We start from the raw sequence: 20120 nt of genomic DNA, 5'->3' as shown, positions 1-20120 counted from the left end.
TCAATTTATAGATGATTTCTGACCTCAGACTGATGGATGCCTTCATCTGATGGTTCCATGTAGATGTTAAACAGAAGGAGTGACAGTGTTGAAAAACGTTCAGCATCCTATAGGTGATGGGCTGCAGACTTTTGTTCTTTAACCTCTCCTTAACACCAATAGAAACTGGCCACAAAGAAAAAACAACCACAGAACAGTGTCCCTTCCTCCCAAACCTTGAGCTGGTTCAAAAGAATACCATGATTGACAGCAATGAAAACTTCTGAGAGATCAAGAAGCACAAGGAAGGATGCATTATCCCCATCCAGTTTCTGCTGCAGGTGATCAAATGTAATCAACCTGCCTCTGTACTGTAAGCCAGCAGGAAACCCAACTGAAAGGAGTCCAGATCATCTCTTGGATCTTACAACTTACATCCTGCAAATGATACCTTTAATACCATCAAGCAAAATCGGTCAATCTTTTTGGAAGGACTCGACAGGTAGATAAAAATGGCAAATCCAGTCTAAACATTGGCTAAGTATGCGGCCATCCATAGTAATAACACTTTATTGATTAGCCATGAGGCCATATCAAAATACAAAATACAGAACAATAACATCATACCAACATACCAATATACAGTAAAAAAAGAACTAGAAGAACATACAAATTCATAGTTTTGAATCACCTCAGCAATGTATCCTATTAGAAATAAAAGCAGAAAAGTGGTGACAGTTGAACAGTATCGCTGGTGGATTCAGTTCTTTTTTCTTTCTTTCTTTCTTTCTTTCTTTTTTTGCAAATTTTCGAGTCCTTGAAGAACAGGAAAAAGTGATAGCGATGATAGTTACAGCTGACTTATACGAAGTGATTGTGGATGGATTGTTAACCGACTGAAAGTTTGGTCTGATCAATTAGAAAGTAGATGGAATTTTGAGAACTGTAATTTTAAGAGTGTAATAGATATGGTTTCATCAGGCATATCAAATGATCTTGTTTAATTAATAGGCTTGTATTTTTTAAAAATATACTAACTCTGTGTTTCTATGAATTATTAAGTATCACTATTTTATCACTTATATGCCATTCAAGCAATTAATTTTATTTCTATAACAACCTTGTCTCAAACACCCAATGTAAAAAAACAACAGGCTTCCATATACCGCAACCCAATTTTAAAAAGGTTTCATCCTATAACTGAAACATCTGATGGAAATTAAAATAACAAAAACATCGAGTTAAAAATCAAAAGAGTTTAAATAATTGTCAGTCTTAAACTTTAAAACAGAGGTCTCGCAACTTGGCAACTTTAAGGCTTGTGGACTTCTGGGAATTGAAGTCCACAAGTCTTAAAGTTGCCAAGTTTGGGGACCCCTGCTTTAAAATAGCCAAGTGGCTTCTTGGCTTCTTAAAAACAATATCAAATGCCATGAAAACTTGTTCCCTTCGCACTCCAAGCGCACTTAAAGAAACATATTGCAAATCACGTAAACATGGTGTTGGGCAAGCCATATAGAATAGAATCAATAACCGAAGGATGAACTGGAGTCTGGTTTGGCTGATTGGGACTTTTGCTTTGGTCTTCTTTCTCAACTCCAGGGGAATCAGGCGATCCTGCCAGAACAGAGCAAAATTTGAGTTACATCCTAAGACAGCGAGATTTCAAGAGCCCAGGCAAATCTTTTGAAGAATTAGATTGAGATTTTTCTATTAGCATTTGGTGGAATTGAGTTCAGAATGTTTACTTTTGCTTGCTTCAACAGCCAGCCAGTGTGTGATACAGTGGTTAAGATACAGTGATACAGTGGTGGGCTTCACATTTTTTTAGCAAGGGGCTCTGTCCTAAAAACTGGCTGGGTGGGCATGTGACTGAATGGGTGTGGTCAACTCAACACCGCTTCTTTGCCCTAATTACCTAAAAAGATATATACCAAAAAGTTGTTTATTATTTCATGCATTTAATACTTAAATCAGTGATCCCCAACCTTTTTACGCCGCGGCCCGGTATCGGCATCAGCTGGGCACCGCGCCCGGTACCGGCATCAGCTGGGCGCCGCCATCTTTTGATGAAAAAGTGCTTCCGGTGACCTCACGGAAGCACTTTTTCATCAAAAAGATGGGGCGCTATAACGCTCGGTGAGCTTTTTCTGGGTAGAAATGGCTTTCTACCCGGAAAAGCTCACCGAAAGCGCTATGCCGCCATCTTTTTTGATGAAAACGTGCTTCCAGTGAGCTTTCCCGGAAAGCTCACCGGAAGCACTTTTTCATCAAAAAGATGGCGGCGCCCAGCAAGCCAGCGGCCCGGTAGGAGTTGTTCCGCGGATCGTGCCGGTCCGCGGACCGTGATTGGGGACCCTGACTTAAATAAAAGACTGGGTGAAACCAGGCTTAATAGCTGTGATTGTGAGAGGGATCTTGGTGTCTTAGTGGAATTTCTGGTGAGTTACGTGATTCTTATTATTTGGGAATCAATCCCCTCGGAAGCTAGTGACTATGTTATCTGATTTTCTCAATAGCTCTCCCTCACAAGCGCTGAGTGGATTGTTTATCTAGCTTGCAACACTTTTATGAGGTGTGAAATGCTTTTGGCTGAACGCCCAGAAATTCAGTTAAGCCTATTAAGAACTTTCACGCTGCTTGTCTTTCTGAGGTTATTTCTGAGGTCTTTCTGAGATTATTGGGGCCTCTCCGAGCCCCTCAGAGTCTTAGCTAGGGGTCTCCTGAGCCCCTGTGAGCCTCCAGCAGCCCAGCCCTGGTTAAGATGTTGGACTGGCAGCTAGGAGTCTCCCTTCAGCCGTAGAAGGATGTTTGGGCCAGTGGTTCTCTCAATCTAATATACCTTATGGGTTGTTGTGAGATTGTGCAAAGTATATCCATATAAGAGGAAGTTGTGCCATGTATGTTTCCCTGAGCTCCTGAAGGAAAGGCAGGATAGATATTAAATAAATAAATAAATGTTCAGACCCATTCAAGCATTATATATAAAGCCCCAGTCCCACTTCCTCTTCAGACAATAATTAATAAAATTCATCTACCTAGGAAAGAGATGTGATTTAAAGAACTATTATTAGTAACCAAAGAATTATTGTTTTGTTAGAAAATAAGGCAGTGCCTGTTTCCTTGGAAAAGACACTTGTTTTTGCTGTATTAGTAGGGATTGGTGGCCAACAAGGGATCCCTGACAAGTTTATCAGCAGACAGTTGTGAGCACATGTATTACATTCTTTTTCTACGTTTCAGTGTCAGGTGTATAAAGGCACTGAGCCTCTTCTGATAGGTCATTGTTTCTTCATTCAGGATTAGCTTTGCATTTTGGCATTTCGCTGGTGTTTTAAAGATTATTGAAATCACAGAATAATGGCATGTGTTAAGCTCCAAAATCAGCTCAGAGAATAACCTGTGACCTGAAACTGTGCTATTGCAAAGGTTAAAGTAGTGTCTAAATTCAATACTAAAAGCTAGAAAATATCAAAGGCCAGCTAACGGTAAGGCTATCTGTCAGGAAATTCTGCCTTCTAGCTGATTGCCAGAAATTGTTCTAACCACCAAGACCTATTCGGAATGTACAGAAATCTCTGATGAACAGAAACCAAATAACATTTATGTGACTGAATAATGCACTTCAAGTACAACGTTGGTAATGTAAGTTACAAATCCATCTCATGGTGATGCTGTCTAACCCCACATTTTTCTATCTTATTAATAGCAGTAGCGCTTAGATTTATATACTTATACACCCCATCATAGTGCTTTACAACTCTCTAAGCCATTTACAGAGTCAGCATATTGTCCTCAATAATCTGGGTCCTCATTTTACGAACCTCAGAAGGATGGAAGGCTGAGTCAACCTTGAGCCAGTTAGGATTAAACTGCTGGCAGTTGGCAGAATTAGCCAGTAATACTGCATTCTAACCGCTGCACCACCATGGCTTTCTTATCAAGTAGTAGGTTGTGGTGAACTTTATCAAATACCTTACTGAAGTCCAAGTAAATTATATCCATAGCATTCGTTAGTCCACTAATTTTGTCACTTTGTCAAAGAATGTGATAAGATTTGTCTGGCATGATCTGTTTTTGACAAACCCATGTTTGCCTCTAAGTGTTTGCAGATTTGTTGCTTACTTATTTTTTCCAGAATCTTTCCAGGTATTGATGTCAGGCTGATAGGTCTCCAGTTTCCTGGATCTATTTCCCCCCCCACCTTTTCTTTTGAAGATGGGAACTATACCAAGCGCTTTCCCAGCCCCATCAGCTTTGATAGTTCTCTAGTGTTCCAGGATCTTTAGAAGATATAGTTCAGTGGTTCTGTGAGCTTGTTTGCCAATTCCTTCAGAACCTTGAGGTGTAATCCATCGGATCCTGGTAATTTGAACTCATCCAGAATGGATAGGTGTTCTCTAATCATTTTCTTGCTTATTTTGGCTTACAATTCCTAATCTTCATTTTACAGTATTTGTTTTTTGGTAGGCTGGACTTCTTTTTTTTTTTTAACTTTTGTGTAAAGACAGATGGAGTATTTTTTGTTCAAAGTATTTTGAAATTAGCTTCCTCAGTCCCTATCTCCAAGTTGCTACTTTCTACATGGATGAAACTGTATATTTTATTTCATAGGACAAACAGTACAATTCAGGAATATGCTTTTATATTATAAAAATAAAAAAATATATATAAAAATAAACAATTTACTTTCTGGCTTATCCCAGATCGTCTTTTTCCTCTGAAGAATACGAACAGCTTGTCCAGTTGTTTTGCCTACTTTTATGAAATCTATAAAAGAAGAGCAGTTGCTAAATTAAGACTCGCATACATACATAATAAAACATATGCAGATTCAACAGATAGTGTTATACATGTAATACATTGGCTTTAGGCATTTGTTATATATAAAATATCCCACCTCCCATCCCTGTAAACAAATATTTTCTAGCATCAATTTATAGGTAGCCCTCATTTAGTGAGGACGATTGGGATAACAATTCAGTAAGTGAAGTGATTGCTAACTGAAACCACAACTGGGCTTATGATCTCACTTCACAGCTTTATTTTGCTTAACCGACTTGCAAAGGTTGTAAATATAAGGAATGGTTGCAAGGTTATTTTTTCATCATGTTATAGTTATGAACATTGCCTGTACAAGGTAATCAATACAGGTGTGGACTACCTGTATTACAACCTTACTAGGGCAAACAGCAGTTGCAGGCAATGGTTTGAATTTCCTTCAAAGCTAGCTTAGAACTCTGACCTGTATTCTGACTATTCTCTGCCTTTGATTTTAAACGCAAAATAAATACTTGATTCAAGCATTTTTGAAAGTACAAACTTGATTCAAGAAATGGCTGTCCAGAGTTTGGACATAATCAAAGAAATGCTGGAATTACAGGAACCACTTGACATTTATTAGAAATGAGCCAAACTCTAAATTCGTGCTGCCTGTTCATTATCTATTCTCTAAAGTCATGGATCTTAAATTCCAATTGGCTACACTTTGGCTGGCATGGGCCCACATTCATGGCAGATGACTCTGTTGCAAAAGCATAAACAGCGATTTATTCAAACGTAATGCTTTATCTGAGTTAACAGGCTGAATCTACATTCATCCTGAACTAGTGAAAGAAAATACATTGATTTCTGGATTTAATTTTATGTAGCAATGCTAATTTCCTAATAAGCACACTTTAAGTTTGCAGCCTACATTCAGGGAAAACAAAGTAAGATTCTGGCTTGAGCTGTTAACAGGGGAGCCTCCCTACATATTGTAACTATGTTAGGGATCTGCCCTTAAAGATTTGTTATCAATTGCTGGTAGCAATAGACAAGTACATGCTTGTCTCAGCATTTCTTTCCTTGGAAAACTAGCATTTGACAATGGCAGAGGCAAGAGTAATGGCCATTGCACTGGTCATTTGCAAGATCTGCTGACAATGGATCTTGCCTTGGCAGGCTTTAAGTACACTAGAACAAGGAACCAGTCATTTATTCTTCTAGGAAGATAAGTGGAAAACAAGATGTTTAAATCCCAACTTATTCCAGAGATCAAAGCTTCACAAAAGTTGTACACCTCTCCTAGATCTTGTTCTTGGAATCCACCAAAGAAGAAAGCTGCATATAAATAATGCAACTGTCTTCAGTAAAAGTATTTTACTATCTTTTCATAAGCTATATAAATTAGACTAGACACAAGAACAGTTTTTTCCTGAATGCCATCACTCTGCTAAATATAAAAATTCCCTCAACACTGTCAAAGTATTTACTAAGTCTGCATTATTATTACTATTGCTATTTATCCTCCCATCCTTCCTTTCATCCATCTCCTCCCACTTATGACTGCAACCTTGTTGCTTGTATCCTAATAATTTTTACTGACTGGTTCCTAGTATGATTTGATTGTTTAATGTACCCTATGACTATTATTGTGTTGTACCTTATGATTCTTGACTCTTGACGAATGTATCTTTTCTTTTATGTACACTGAGAGCATTTGTACCAAGACAAATTCCTTGTGTGTCCAATCACACTTGGCCAATAAAGAATTCTATTCTATTCTATTCTATTCTATTCTATTCTATTCTATTCTATTCTATTCTATTTAAATTAAAAGGTGAATTTTTATTAAACGAACATTTAACAAAATTATCTACTGCATGAACAAGAGCTGAACAAGAGCCATAGGACAGGAACACTGCTTATAGTGAATTCAAATCTATACATGCTGTTTGCCTGGATTTACCACTATTATTATACAAAGCATAATTTGACATTCAACTAAAAGTGAAGCAAATGTGTAAAGCGTCATAAAACCCTTTTATTTTTCCTAAGCCCTAAGTTCCCACTGGATTTTATTTTACATGGTTCAAACATTTCTGGAAATGTTACAGATTATATACTATTGACAGTTACAGGAAAGAGCGATTATGTGATTTTGGTGGTAAATGACAGTTCTACTTGTTCAGTGAGTGCCCTGGATGGATTTAGAGAATATCAGGGTTTCCAGAATTCTTGATAGAATACATGACAAACACATAGTTTTTTTTTTTTTAAGAAAAAAGACCACCTGTTCCAGAAAACCTTTAGGAGTCCAGATGATTCATTTTCTAAAATTAGAGATATTAATCAAAACAAAATGACATGTAATAGAATCATGCTTTTCACTGAGATTGCTTTTACATACTTTCACATAAACTGTCTAATCGCATTGTATTTTCTTCCAGGGTAGTAAACCATTGGTTGATTATGACAGAACGCACTCCAATAAGGCTTAGAATGATTGCCGTTTTAGTTGTCTTCTCCAGAGATAAGCGTAAAGAGCTAAAAAAGAAGAAGATATTAAGAAACTTGAAACATAAAATTACAAGTATTCTTGAATAACTTTAATAAAAAGGCAAACACGAGGGCATTCAAAATTTGTCATTACAGCCAGACTGCCAAGACATAATTGTAATTTTCTTAACCCTAAACCCAACCCTCATCAGTACACTGGGGATTAAATATGGGATGTGCAAGATATGAAAGGCTGTAACATGTCACATAGATGTTCAGGAGATGCATGAAACATCTACTGTAGTTTTGTTCAGAATAAAAGTGTCTCACTTGGAATGTTCCAATAAGACATTCTGAGTTGACAAATACTGTATCAGAACAAAAGCTGGACAGTTCAAGTGCTTTAAAAAAAATTAAAACAACATTCTCAGAACACACTTTTTGTTTTGAGAATACACTGAAAACCAGCATGATGAATTTGAAGCTCTGCTGTTGTAATTAAAACAGTGGATTAAATTAAGTTTTGTTCCAATCCTCAAAACAATCAGAACACATATATTTTGTCTGGGTTTGTAGTGTTCAAAACTGAAATTCCAAGGTAAAAGCATTTTATTTATTCCATGTAGTTTATTCCCAAGGTGTAATATAAGATCATTATGAGAAATTGTTCATAGAATATCTAGATGTGTTTAAGTCACAGATGAAAACAATATTTTAGTAAGTATAAACAAATAGCAATTTGGTATCCATGACACAATGTATTCAGGTACATGTTTCTATAATGCTTCAATTCTACTCTGGATGATAGCAGATCTTCTGGGGTAAATTTGAGGATGCATATGTAGCAGCTTATTTGTGTAATGTAGTATATCAGCCCTGAGATTTCAATTTTGAAAAAAAGGAGTGAGAAATTTAACTGTCAATAGAAGCAAACCTAAAATGAGACGCAGTGGCGCAGTGGTTAGAGTGAAGTACTGCCGGCTACTTCTACTGACTGCAGGCTGCCTCCAATTTATAGACTGGTAATTTATAGACTGGGTGAAACCAGGCTCAATAACAGTAACTGTGAGAGGGATCTTGGAGTCTTAGTGGACAACCAGCTAAATATGAGCCAGCAGTGTGCAGCAGCAGCCAAAAAACTAATGCAAACCTAAATTGTCTTAACAGAGGGATACAATCAAGGGAAGTACTAATACCACTCTATAAAGCCTTAGTAAGAGCACACCTAAGTACTGCATCCAGTTTTGGTCACCACATTATAAAAAAGTTGAGACTCTAGAAAAAGTACAGAGAAAAGCAACCAGGATGATTAGGGGACTGGAGGCTAAAACATACAACGAACAGTTGCAGGAACTGGGCTTGGCTAGTCTAGTAAAGAGAAGGACCAGGGGAGACATGATAGTGGTCTTCCAATATTTGAGGGGCTGCCACAGGGAGGAAGGGGTCAAGCTATTTTCTAAAGCTCCTGTAGGCCAGACAAGGAATAATGGATGGAAACTGAACAAGGAGAGATTTAACCTGGAAATAAGGAGAAACTTTCTAACAGTGAGAACAATCAACCAAAGGAACAGCTTGCCCTTGGAAGTTGTGGGAGCGCCATCATTTGAGACCTTCAAGAAGAGATTGGACTGCCATTTGTCAGAAATGGTGTAGGGTCTCCCGCTTGGACTAGATGATCTACAAGGTCCCTTCCAACTCTGATTATCTGTTATCTGTTAATTTGGTAGATCAAATCTCACCAGGGTCAAGGTTGACTCAGCCTTCCATCCTTCCGAGATAGGTAAAATGAAGACCCAGATTGTTGGGGGCAATATGCTGACCCTGTAAACCGCTTATGAAGCAGTATATAAGTCTAAATGCTATTGCTATTGCTAACAGACATGTTTTAAAATAATAAAAGTATGTTGATGGATATTAAATTACATCTAATGTAAAATGTAAGGATTAATGTAACTTTAATCTTGCATTCCTTTCTCTTGCAAGATATATGTTGTAACATTGATTTTACCTTCTTCCTTCATCTTGGTTTCTTAATCGTATAAGACTTGGTTTGGAATGCACACGTCCTGAAAGTATAATCAATTGGCATTCTGAGGAAGAAAGAAACAGCAAAGCTGAGGTCAGTTCAGGAGCATCTCAAGACCTGAGGGCAGACTCTTCCTGAGCCTTTCTTAAAGATCAAGGAATCTCAAGAATTTTGTGGTATGCCTGGGACATCAAAAAAAGGGAGGACATCTTTCGGCAGAAAGTAACAGAGGTGAGCTTGGGCAAATAGAAAGCTATTAAGAGTCTGGGAAGAAAGAAACAGAACAGAGCCTAGGAAAAAGGACCTGAAACAATTGTCAAAATTAAGGAACCTATGGGAAGCAACGTAATTTGGGAGCGACATTTCACAACAGTTAAACTCGGTCAGAGCTTCCAGGAATCACCAAAGGAAGCACAATTGTCCATTTTACTTGGATTTAGTTCTGCCCGCTCTCATCTCAAAGTATCCCTCCATTCCCCCAACCCATGTAAAAACTTCTGCCTTGTTCTGTATTTCTGCAAGTCCAGAGATTAGCAAACAGGGATTCCTTTTTTCCTTTTGGAGAAAGAAAAAGGGAAGTCAGCTGAAGTGACAGAGAAAGAGAGAAGAGGCAGAAATGGACAAAGCTAAGGTTAAGTTGCTTCAGCAAAACCACCACACACTTATGACCATAATTAGGACCGGCATCTTGGGGATCTGACCTACGTTTCTGTAGCCCTTCAGAAGAGTCCCACTCTCCTCGGTGCATGGAGGGAAATTCCTTCAAGGGGTTGCAGAATCAGGGCCAGTTCTTTGGGATCTGACTTCTGTTTCTGACGCTCTTTAAAGGAGCCCCCTTCTCCTCTGCGTACAAGGGGAATGCCTCCAAAGGGCTGCAGAAACAGGGCTCAAATCTTTGGGACGTGATTTTTGCTCCTGCAGCCCTTTGAAGGATTTCTCCTCCCCTTTGTGCGTGGAGGGGTAACTCTTTTGAGAGGCTGTAGAAACAGGGCTCAGATCTCCAGGATTGGATCTCTGTTCTTGCAGCCCTTCTTGCAGTAATTCCTTAGTGCCTTCTGGGGTGCGGGGAGGGGAAGGGAGAAATTTCAAGTCTGTGACAGGAGGCATCAGCTTGCAATCTTCCCCGACTTCCCTACTGACTTTCTAGAGAAGCTGGTAGAGAAGATCGCAAATGACGACCACACGATTGCAGGGTGTTTGGCAACAGGCCATAAGTGCGAATAGATTGCCAAGCATCCAGATTGTGATCATGTGACCACGGGGGTTGGGGGGGGCGCGGCGGCAGAATGTTTTAAGATGACTGGAAGTGCTTTACACCCTTTCCAAGGCCGCTGTACTTTTGGACTCTTGTTAAACAGGTAATCATTAGTTGAAGACTTCATGGAATAGAAACACTGACAATAATACATCTGAATCAATTAAAAAAAAAAAGAAATACATTCTGCAAAGAGAAAGAAAAGAGCCTTTTTAGGCTTAAGTGAATCACCTGGGATGTTCATAGCAACTAGCTTGTCAAGTGCTACATGGGCGAGGAATCTTGCCATTGCAGAGAAAAAAAGCATACTGCAGTTATTCAATATGTATTCCCACTCTGTGTAACTGCAGGGGGAGGAAAATATCAAATTTTAACATTATTTTCTATTTAGGGAAAACCACAACAAAGTGTGGTAGTACTGTAACAAATGCAACCTTCATTGCAACCTCCTCTCTCCCTCTCCCTTTCCCTCCCTCCATTGCACCTTTCTTGGGAAGATTTCAAAATGGTCTGCCATTGTGTTCTTCCTAGAGTTAAGAAAGAGTGGCTGGCCCAAGGCTACCCAGGAGGTTTCGTTCACCTGGCTATGCCAAATTGTTTACTCCAGCCAGTCTAGAATACTGCTACAGTTAATATGGGATGAAAAGCAATTTATACTTAAATTTTTAGAGATGTCATAGAATATCAGCATTGGAGATGGATATGCTTTAAACATTATTTGGATATTTCTATAGCATATTATTTCAGTTAGGTTTCTTAAGGTCCACTTCAGTGGACTTTTGTCATAAACGACTGCAGCACTCTGTATCCTAAGGTATCCTGAATCCTATTAATTTCAACATGAGTTTTTAAATTTTTTAAACTAAAATTGATAACAAGTATTGTGATTCTTTCCGTTAAAAATGCACTATATTATTTTAAGACTATTTTTTTTTAGAAATCTCTTAGGGGTTCACATATGAATGCAAACGTCTTTAATTCTAAAATCAATGGACAAATGAAAATGTTGGTATCATACTGAATTTATCCTTTTTCAAATATTGCAGTGGGGTTCACCAATTAAAAATGGATGAAAGGAAAAGGATTGGTTGAAAGTGGAAAAAATTGGAATTGTGTTCTAGCGTAACAACTCCTGGTGGTGGAATTACAAATAATGAGACTAGGAAAAAGGCACTTTATACATGGGCAAAAGCCTGGTCTGTACATTATTTGGGGAATTTACTAATGTATTGCTCTGTATTTTTTTAACTGTGGTTCCATACAAGAGAAATAGAACTACAGATAGCAAGAGCAGTCTGTCTTCACAAAAATAATATGAGGCGTATCATCATGGAAAATTCTTCCTAAATATGTCTGTTAGGATAAACTGCAAACAAAAATTTGCCCCCAAAATATATATTTTAATGTAAGCCTTTAAAACACCCCTCAGGTTTTCAGCAAATGAAACTAGAGAGATTCACAAAAAAAGAAAAAAATGGGAATAAACAGAAATGAATTCACCTATTCCTAATGAATGTACGTACCTTGGAAAGTGTATATCGCCCATTATGCCTTCCCAACGAATGGTAAATGGCTCAAATTTTTCTAGGATCTCTCTAAAATTGTTTGCAGGATTTTCCACTTCTATATAATTAACAAAAAAAGATATTAGCATTTGTTAGACTTTCCAAGTCTAAATATAAATAACTGTTAATTAAAAATATAATAAAAGCAGGCTTATAAATAAGCACAGAAAAATTAGATCCCTGATATTTCTCCCTAAGTAGCCTGCACAAAGATTTGTAATGCTTGATTTCATACTGGACAGCAATACACAGAAGGCGTAAGCATCACTTGCCCACGTTACAATGAGGAAAACCAGTCAGGAAATATAACCAGACAAGCTAAATCTATTTTATTGTAAGACTTTATTAACAAAACCTTGCAAGTCTGAAGGTACAAATTTCCTACCATCACTTTTAACTATCTGACCAATCAGATTTCTTTCTCTGACCCATTAAGCCTGTGTCGTCCCCCCAACCCCAACCCTAACCCACCCTTTTCTGATCTTTTCCCTCATCCCGCCAAGGTCATGAAACACTTTCCATTACAGGGGGAACTTGATAAAGAGAATTGCTAGTCACCTACAAGAAATCAGGCAACTTAATATAAGCTTGTAATACACTACTTATTATACTGGGGTGGGGCATAAGAATGACTATTAATTTTTAACGTCAGTCTTAGCTTTGCTAGCTATAAAATTGATTTCTGTGATATTGGAAAAAGACAGCCTAAAGCATAACACAGGCTTATTTTTCATGGTTAAGAAATAATTTTTACCAGCCTTACCGTCTTCTCTGCCATCATTATATGGATCCACAATATCTGAGACAAACAATTAAGAATCTATAACCAAGGTGGGAAATGGGCTAGTCTGAATGGAGGTATTCTTTCATACTGCCTACCTATAAGATACCCTCAATCATAATATTGCAGAAAAATAGGCCCACTAGGTTTGAAGAACAGGCCAACAGTGAGTATGTATCTCTTTCAAAGAAATATTAACGGCACCCCAACTTATCTGAATGTATGTGAATGTAATTTCATCAGTATCATCATACTTCTGATCCTCTTCTCCTCTTTGTACCTTCCTGCTTTCTAGTCGTATGGATCAGCAGATTCCCATTCCACATGCTCCAGCTTGTGGTGCCTGTTCTCCCATTGTGAAATGGCCTCCTTTCACATCCTAACAGCAATTCTTTTTTATTATTCAAAAGTCACACTCAATAACTCCTCACATTTATGCTTCCTTAGCTGGAAATGCTAGCTAACATTCACTTGACCTTTGTATCTTCGTCTTAATTCTAATTTTATCCCTGCTAAGATTCAAGAAGGAAGCTTAAAATGATCTTCTTTTGCCAGATTTCTGGATCTTAATCTACTGCGGGTGCTGCTATTATATTTTACAGTTGGTTGTGTTTACCACAGCCATATGTTTATAGTTTTGTTTTTATTTATTGCAAACTAGCCATATGATTGGTGTATACAGAAATAGTATAAAATAACAAATAAACATATAGTATGAGGAACATCCTTGCATTTAGCCATTAGTAAGTCAGACATTTTGCTCTATTAAGGGTGTATTTTTTTAGCTCTCAAATTTGATTTAATTTCATTCATTCATTCATTCATTCATTCATTCATTCATTCATTCATTTTAGGAAATCCAAGTAACATATCCATTGTTCCCTGCTGTGGGAACCTTATTTATGAAAGTTGTTATGAAAAGTCATTCTTTGGATATTTTATTTGACAAACAGCTATTTTTAAAGGATACATTTCACATTGTGGACATCAATGGAAATACAATTGGGTGGCAGTATACGGTTAAGAGTTGGCTGTTTTATAATAAAAAAAAACAGTTTAATTTGCATGCCACAGCCCCAACGCTGAAAAACCAAACAACTTCTCTAAACAAAAGCCTAATTTGAAATTCAAAGAAAGTAAATAGCACCAAGCTAGTTTATTAATCTAAGTAAACATAATTGTATGCTTCTCCGCAGGTATTTCAATATGTGATAAAGAACCCAGTGTTTTTTTCCTTGATGGATTTTCTCCATTTTCTTGATGGAGTTTCACATTTTTACCTAGAGTTATACCACTGGCAGGAGTGAAGAGAAAAGGCTGAAGATGGGCAAACCTCATGAGGAACTGAACTGAGTGAGCAAAATTATACGTTTCCCTCAAATGATTCTCAATTCTCAATTTTCTTTTTTCCTGCTCTCTATTAAACATACATATACTGAAAATGTCTAATTAATTATCTAAACAGGAAAGAAAAAAACCCCACAAAAATGTTTAAAATGTATTTTTTTTCCTGAACATGAGATTTCAAATGAAAATCAGGTTTCCTTCTTTGGTTTGTTACAGGACTTAGGACTCTTGTGGGAGCATAGCAACTCCAAACTAATGATATGTTTGACCCTGCCCTCAGGCTCAGCCTGGTTATCTCCTACAACGTAGTCCAGCAAGCAAGGACTACTTATATTTGCAACAGATGACACATATACTACACCACTTATTTCACTTGTATAGCTTTATACAAATATTTGATTGGAAAAAATGCAAATGTGTTTGTGCATACATGTGCTAATTGGGAAAAATGAGCTGCCCGTTATCTCAGCGACCACTGTTGAGAGGTCTTGGGTAGAGGGAAGAATCGTTTTTCTCTTTTTTTCTGGAATGTATAGATTACACAGAAACTCCTAGATTGCTACTGCTGTAATAGGCAATGTTTTCGGATGAGTTGAAATCTGCTAACCAGTTTAGCAAAATAGTTTACTACTAGCTTGTACTTTTCATCCAGTTCCCATATGCAGTTTTGATCAATACAGAGATTTTCACAAACAGTCTTATGAAAGTTTATTTGCTATATTTGCTAAGATATACCTAATGGGACAAAACCAAGGAGCTAAGAAAACATGTAACTTTAACCGTATTAGGTATGCTCAAAATAAACAAAGAAAACTATTAATAAAACAAATGTAATACTGACAATGGCATGAAGATATTAGTTAAACATTTCAGGGAAACTCTACAGAATATATACTTACTATTTTTGTACCTCTTCTTTGTTCACTTTTTGGTTTTGCACTCTTTTTTCCTTCACTATCTATAATCATAAAAAACACCATGTAAATAAAACGTTTTTCTCTGTAGACCATGCATGCTCTTCATTCTTGTATTTCAATAGCACTGTTAGGTAATATTAATAAAGCAATAAACATGTAAGTTATTGACTTGTTTATCCATTTAACTTGACAATCATACTTCTTGAGGTTTTTTTAAAGCCTAGATACACATTTTTCTTTATTTCAGGTTGGATCTCTTGAACAAGAAATCTAAAAAGTTTGGAAAATCATTCAGATAAATATAAAGCTTGCATTGGTGCCTCGGTTCCCGTACCTCCTTTTTAAGATTTAGCACATACCATTTCAACACTGCCTCATAGACTGACTATATTCTCTAGCAGCATCAGAAGAAACCAAGATCTGAAATGCTAGCCTTAGTGAGGTAGTCTATCTCTACAGAGGATGTAAACATCTGAAAAGTGTATGAGACATGAAAGAGATCTCTGCATATGCTCTGATCTCTTAGTTCTTTAGGCTGAGCAGAGATCTGAAAGGACCGTTTCCTCATGCTGCAAGTTCTACTTACATAAAAGTGAATATCTTTTCAGACCTTTCTGCTCAATCCAGCACTGCTGGGAAGTAGGAAGGCTAACCTGAGACACTTACATCAGGATGTTCAAATCTAATTACACAAATGAACACCACTGGTTGTGGAGGAAGACTTAAATAGGATTTCTGGATGATTGTAATTAAAGTACAGGAAGTTTTGATTATATTTTCAAATGTTTGTTAACATAGCTGCACCTCCTTCGTCTTTACGTATCCGATTGTAGACCATTTGGAGAGAGAAATCTCTGGACAGAGAACTTATTGCATCATCTTGGAAAATAGTTAGAGCTTCCAAAGGTAATTCCAGAATATCTTTATCTGCCAATAGAATCACACACTCTCCTATGTCTTCAGCACCTGATGATAACCGGAAAAATTAGGTCAACCACTGTCATACACAAAAAATTAAAAATAAAATCTCTTTTGACATTTTCCTTTCTGTTCAAATGAACTAATTTTGTTTTCAACCTTAAATTTTTGACCCTGTCTGATAAGCTCTGGGAATATAGTATATGCTACAAGCTACAAACCCCTTTGTTTGGACAGGATCAATAAAAAATATTTAATTAACTATAATTAACTATGTGGCAACATTTCTTTACCCACTTAAATATAACAACATTTTGTTTTATTTTAATATGCATTATCAGATTTGAACATATAACTCGACCTCCAGTCTCTTCTGCCTTCATATTAATAAATGTTATTAGAAGCACACAACCTTAAATTAAGGCAACCTTATAGGGTATTGTTTTGTTCAAATTTGTAATTGGAAAACTGGAATTAAAACACCCTTGTGGGATAGTTAATTTCTATGAATCAGAATTTTGGCTAGGAGAAAAAGTAAGAATAATGTTTCCAATCTCATTTCTTGTCAGACAGATGAGTACAACTGGAGGGTAAGCATAGTGGGCCTGTGACTGCTCTTTGAAACCAAATTTCAGTCACTGAGTGGTTCCAAAAGAATCAACCCAGGCGCAAACTGTAAATAACATGCAAATTAAAAAATAATCATTTTTATTTAAGTGCCCCAAATATGCTTTGAAATATAACACATACCATGACTTGCTATTTTAGTTTTAGTTTTCCCTGAATCATCTGTCTTAGTTTTCCCTGGACTCCCTTTTCTGGTTTTTCCTGAGTCAGCTGGAGATACTGCTGGACTCTGGCGTCTGAGGAGATCAAAACAGCAGGACGCATCTTTACAATATTACACAGGATATAAATTTTAAGGAGCACTAATGATATCCATCCATCCATCCATCCATATCCATCCATCCATCCACCATCCCAGAAATTAAACCCTAGGCTCTTTTCTCACATCTCTTCAAATCAATAGAAATTTAACCATTCATTTCCCCTGACTTTGAAACTTGAAGTATTACATGTTTATAAAACAATTTTAACTGGGTAGAGTCTTATTATTTCCCATCATGCAAGCTTCAGCCTTGTGCCATCTTCCTGTTTATTTTTTCGATTCCCTCTCTATTTGGACCTGGGGGCACAAGGTACATCTTTTAATAGGGCAGAAATGGTGTAGGGTCTCCTGCTTGGGAAGGGGGTTGAACTACATGACCTACAAGGTCCTTTCCAACTCTGATTACCTGTTATCTGTTACTTTAGGAAGGAATGGCATTACGCTTCTCCTTCTATTACTATTTATTGGGCAGAGGGTGACAAAATATCCTCCCCTCGAAACCCTCCTACCATTCCCTCCTGCGTTGGGAATTCCCATTTCTTCTTCAGTAGGCTTTCTCTCCTACTCCATTTTTTTCTTGATATCAAAATCATAAATTGTGTGTGGGGGTGGGAGTGTTTCTAACTCTTACTTCATCAGTGCTCCCTTTATTCCAGAAATTTTCCACTTGTATTTCAGACAAGCAGCTTCTGTCCCTCTATCATTAATTGTACAGATATCTTCCTCCCCTTCCTTTTCCCTCATTGACGGTAGAGGCCACCATCAGCATACACCAAACAGTAATGATAATTTGAGAGACCTGGGTGATGCCTAATTCAAGTTCAAGTTCAAACCTTTATTGTCAATGCACAACATGCGTACAATGAAATTGAATGAGCCTTGCCAATGGTGGGCTGTGAAGGCCTGTACATAAACTTGGGTTGTTAATGTATCACCCACTTTTATTATCTGGCAAGATTCCTTTTTGAGCCCTGGGTCTCATTGCAGAGCTGATGTTGGAATCCCCTCAGCTATCAACCTTGAGGAACCTCTGTTCAGAGCTCTGTAGCAATTCTGGGAAGGTTCAGGACTTTATAGCATACCAAAAACAAATAGATCTTACTGGTTTTGATAGCTATGACCAAGTAGCTTTTTCCTTTTAAGGAAGGTCATTGAGAAGATGCTGGAACTTCAATTGCATAGTGGGTTAATTAGCTCCCTCTCAGGGATGGCGGTGGCTCACGTGGTAAGACGCTGGGCTTGCGCACCACTGAGGTCAGCAACTCGGCAGTTCGATTCCCATGAGCGAGAAACCGCAGGGACAAGAAAGGATTAAACTGCAGGGACAAGAAAGGAGCCTCCCCCTAATGCCTACTGGCATTCAGGTGTCCCTTGAATAAAGATAACTCCACCCGAAAAAATTCCTTTCACAGAGGCGATCCCTGGTTAACAGGTGCCATACACTAAATAAATAAAGCTCCCTTTCAGTCAGGATTCACATCTGGGCATGAGACAAAATCACACTGGTTGCTCTACTGAAAGATCTTCATCAGGTCCTGGATAAGGGAACTCCTTGATTTTCTTATATCCCTTGATGGCTTTCAGTAACCTTGAGTATGGTTTGGCTCACCTGAGAAAGCTAGGAGTGGCAGGCTGCGTGAATGCACCACACACTTCTGAGTGGGAGGCTTCAATCAATGGAATTGAAAGGAGAGAAATTGGCTCCCATGGTAAATGTCTCAAGGTCTCTCCCTCTCTCTCTCTCTCTCTCTCTCTCTCTCTCTCTCTCTCTCTCTCTCTCTCACACACACACACACACACACACACACACACAACATGCAAAACACCCCCCAGCTTTTAAATATGTATATAAAATTTCTGGGGGAGGTCATTCTTGCCACTGCACCTCAAGAACAGATTATAGCAATGTGCTCTATATGAATTTCACGGTGTTTGGATATTGTAAAAAACAATAAACGTATAAACATATACACTAATTACCTCAATTCAGAAAGATTAAGTTGTGACAGTACAGGCTTCAAATATTCTTCCATATCTGACAATATCGTTTCAAACAGGGATTCCAAATCTAGTTCCTCTTCATCTTCTATATTCTAGAACATAATATTAACATATTTTAAAAGAATACATGTACAATTTAAAAGGCCCAAGAGTAAAAAAAAAAAAAGCAAAAGTCTGTACAAAATACAAACAGAATAATTCCGTGTTGTTAGCTTTCCTCTTGCTACTTTTTTGTTCAGTAAAAATAAAATATGTATGCATGGCATTTAATAACCATGATTCCAAATAAATAGAATTATAAATAGAATTATAAATAGAATTATAATTGCAATTCTCATAAAATTCTCTTAGAACTTGCTCTACAATTGATGACTTTCAATGTTAGCCTCTACTTTTACCTACACTTGTATATGGCGAAACCTCTAATTTTCTAATAATAGATTGTAAGGGTTCTTTTTCCCTTCCTTCAATTGTTGACGTTCCCTAGTTAATCCTTACAGGTCTTTTTAATACATATTTCAGAATATTTTTAAAAATCATTAATGTAGTGGCTTCTTCTATAGGTTGGCAGACAGGTAGCAATTATAATAATTACTACCCAACCTAATCTTGTGACTCTGGGTAAAAAACAAGGGAACGAGGTGCTTCTTCTGAATGTCTATTGTTTTTGTGGCCAGAACACTCAAGCATGAATTTTGTTTCCAACTTTGGTGTTTTATTGCACCAGAATGCAGTTAAAACAGAATAACCCATTCCCTACTTTATTCACATCCCTGTTGGGGACAGAAACTTACACAGTATAAGCAACTGTTATATATTATTACATCAATAAAAGTAAAATACATGATTATTTTTCAAACATGTTATACTATTTGTAAAAAAAAATCAACATGAATCCACCATCTAAATTACCGAAATATTTATGTATTCCATTAAAAAAAAAAATCTTACACTCTCTAGTTTGGCAGATGACACTTGCTTTCTTTGAAACTCATTTTCTTCTATTTCTCTCAAAAGACCCACCATCGTCTCCTCTTTATAAACCTCAGCTCTTTCCAAAATGTTTAAGAATGTTTCAGGATTTACAGGGCTCCGGACAACTTTAGCCTGCACTGCAGTTAATAAAAATTCAAACCAAAAAAATGTATTCAAACGTCTTAAAAAAAAAAACAATGCATTTTT

At 37.3% G+C, this 20120-nt stretch overlaps 1 protein-coding gene across 1 annotated transcript in view; it reads right to left on the bottom strand.

Moving 5' to 3' along the window:
• Window positions 1-533: 533 nt before the first annotated feature.
• Window positions 534-20120, bottom strand: part of CFAP46 (cilia and flagella associated protein 46) — a 107410-nt gene continuing 87823 nt past the window's right edge. Inside the window, exons 49-61 of the mRNA XM_087964261.1 lie at window positions 19890-20050; window positions 18918-19030; window positions 16799-16911; window positions 15935-16096; window positions 15113-15171; window positions 13837-13897; window positions 12849-12884; window positions 12044-12143; window positions 10752-10864; window positions 9248-9329; window positions 7151-7287; window positions 4669-4749; window positions 534-1596 (exon numbers count right to left, since the gene is read on the bottom strand). Coding sequence (XP_087820387.1) covers window positions 1466-1596; window positions 4669-4749; window positions 7151-7287; window positions 9248-9329; window positions 10752-10864; window positions 12044-12143; window positions 12849-12884; window positions 13837-13897; window positions 15113-15171; window positions 15935-16096; window positions 16799-16911; window positions 18918-19030; window positions 19890-20050 — 1349 coding nt within the window. The 3' untranslated portion in view covers window positions 534-1465. The remainder of the gene's footprint in view (window positions 1597-4668; window positions 4750-7150; window positions 7288-9247; window positions 9330-10751; window positions 10865-12043; window positions 12144-12848; window positions 12885-13836; window positions 13898-15112; window positions 15172-15934; window positions 16097-16798; window positions 16912-18917; window positions 19031-19889; window positions 20051-20120) is intronic.

The sequence above is a fragment of the Notechis scutatus genome, chromosome 4, assembly GCF_049901735.1.
Source record: "Notechis scutatus isolate UNSWTSFEM ecotype Mainland chromosome 4, rNotScu1.2, whole genome shotgun sequence".
NCBI classification, from domain to species: domain Eukaryota; kingdom Metazoa; phylum Chordata; class Lepidosauria; order Squamata; family Elapidae; genus Notechis; species Notechis scutatus.
Note: the sequence above shows the minus strand (reverse complement) of the source record. Positions and strands in the feature narration are given on the sequence as shown.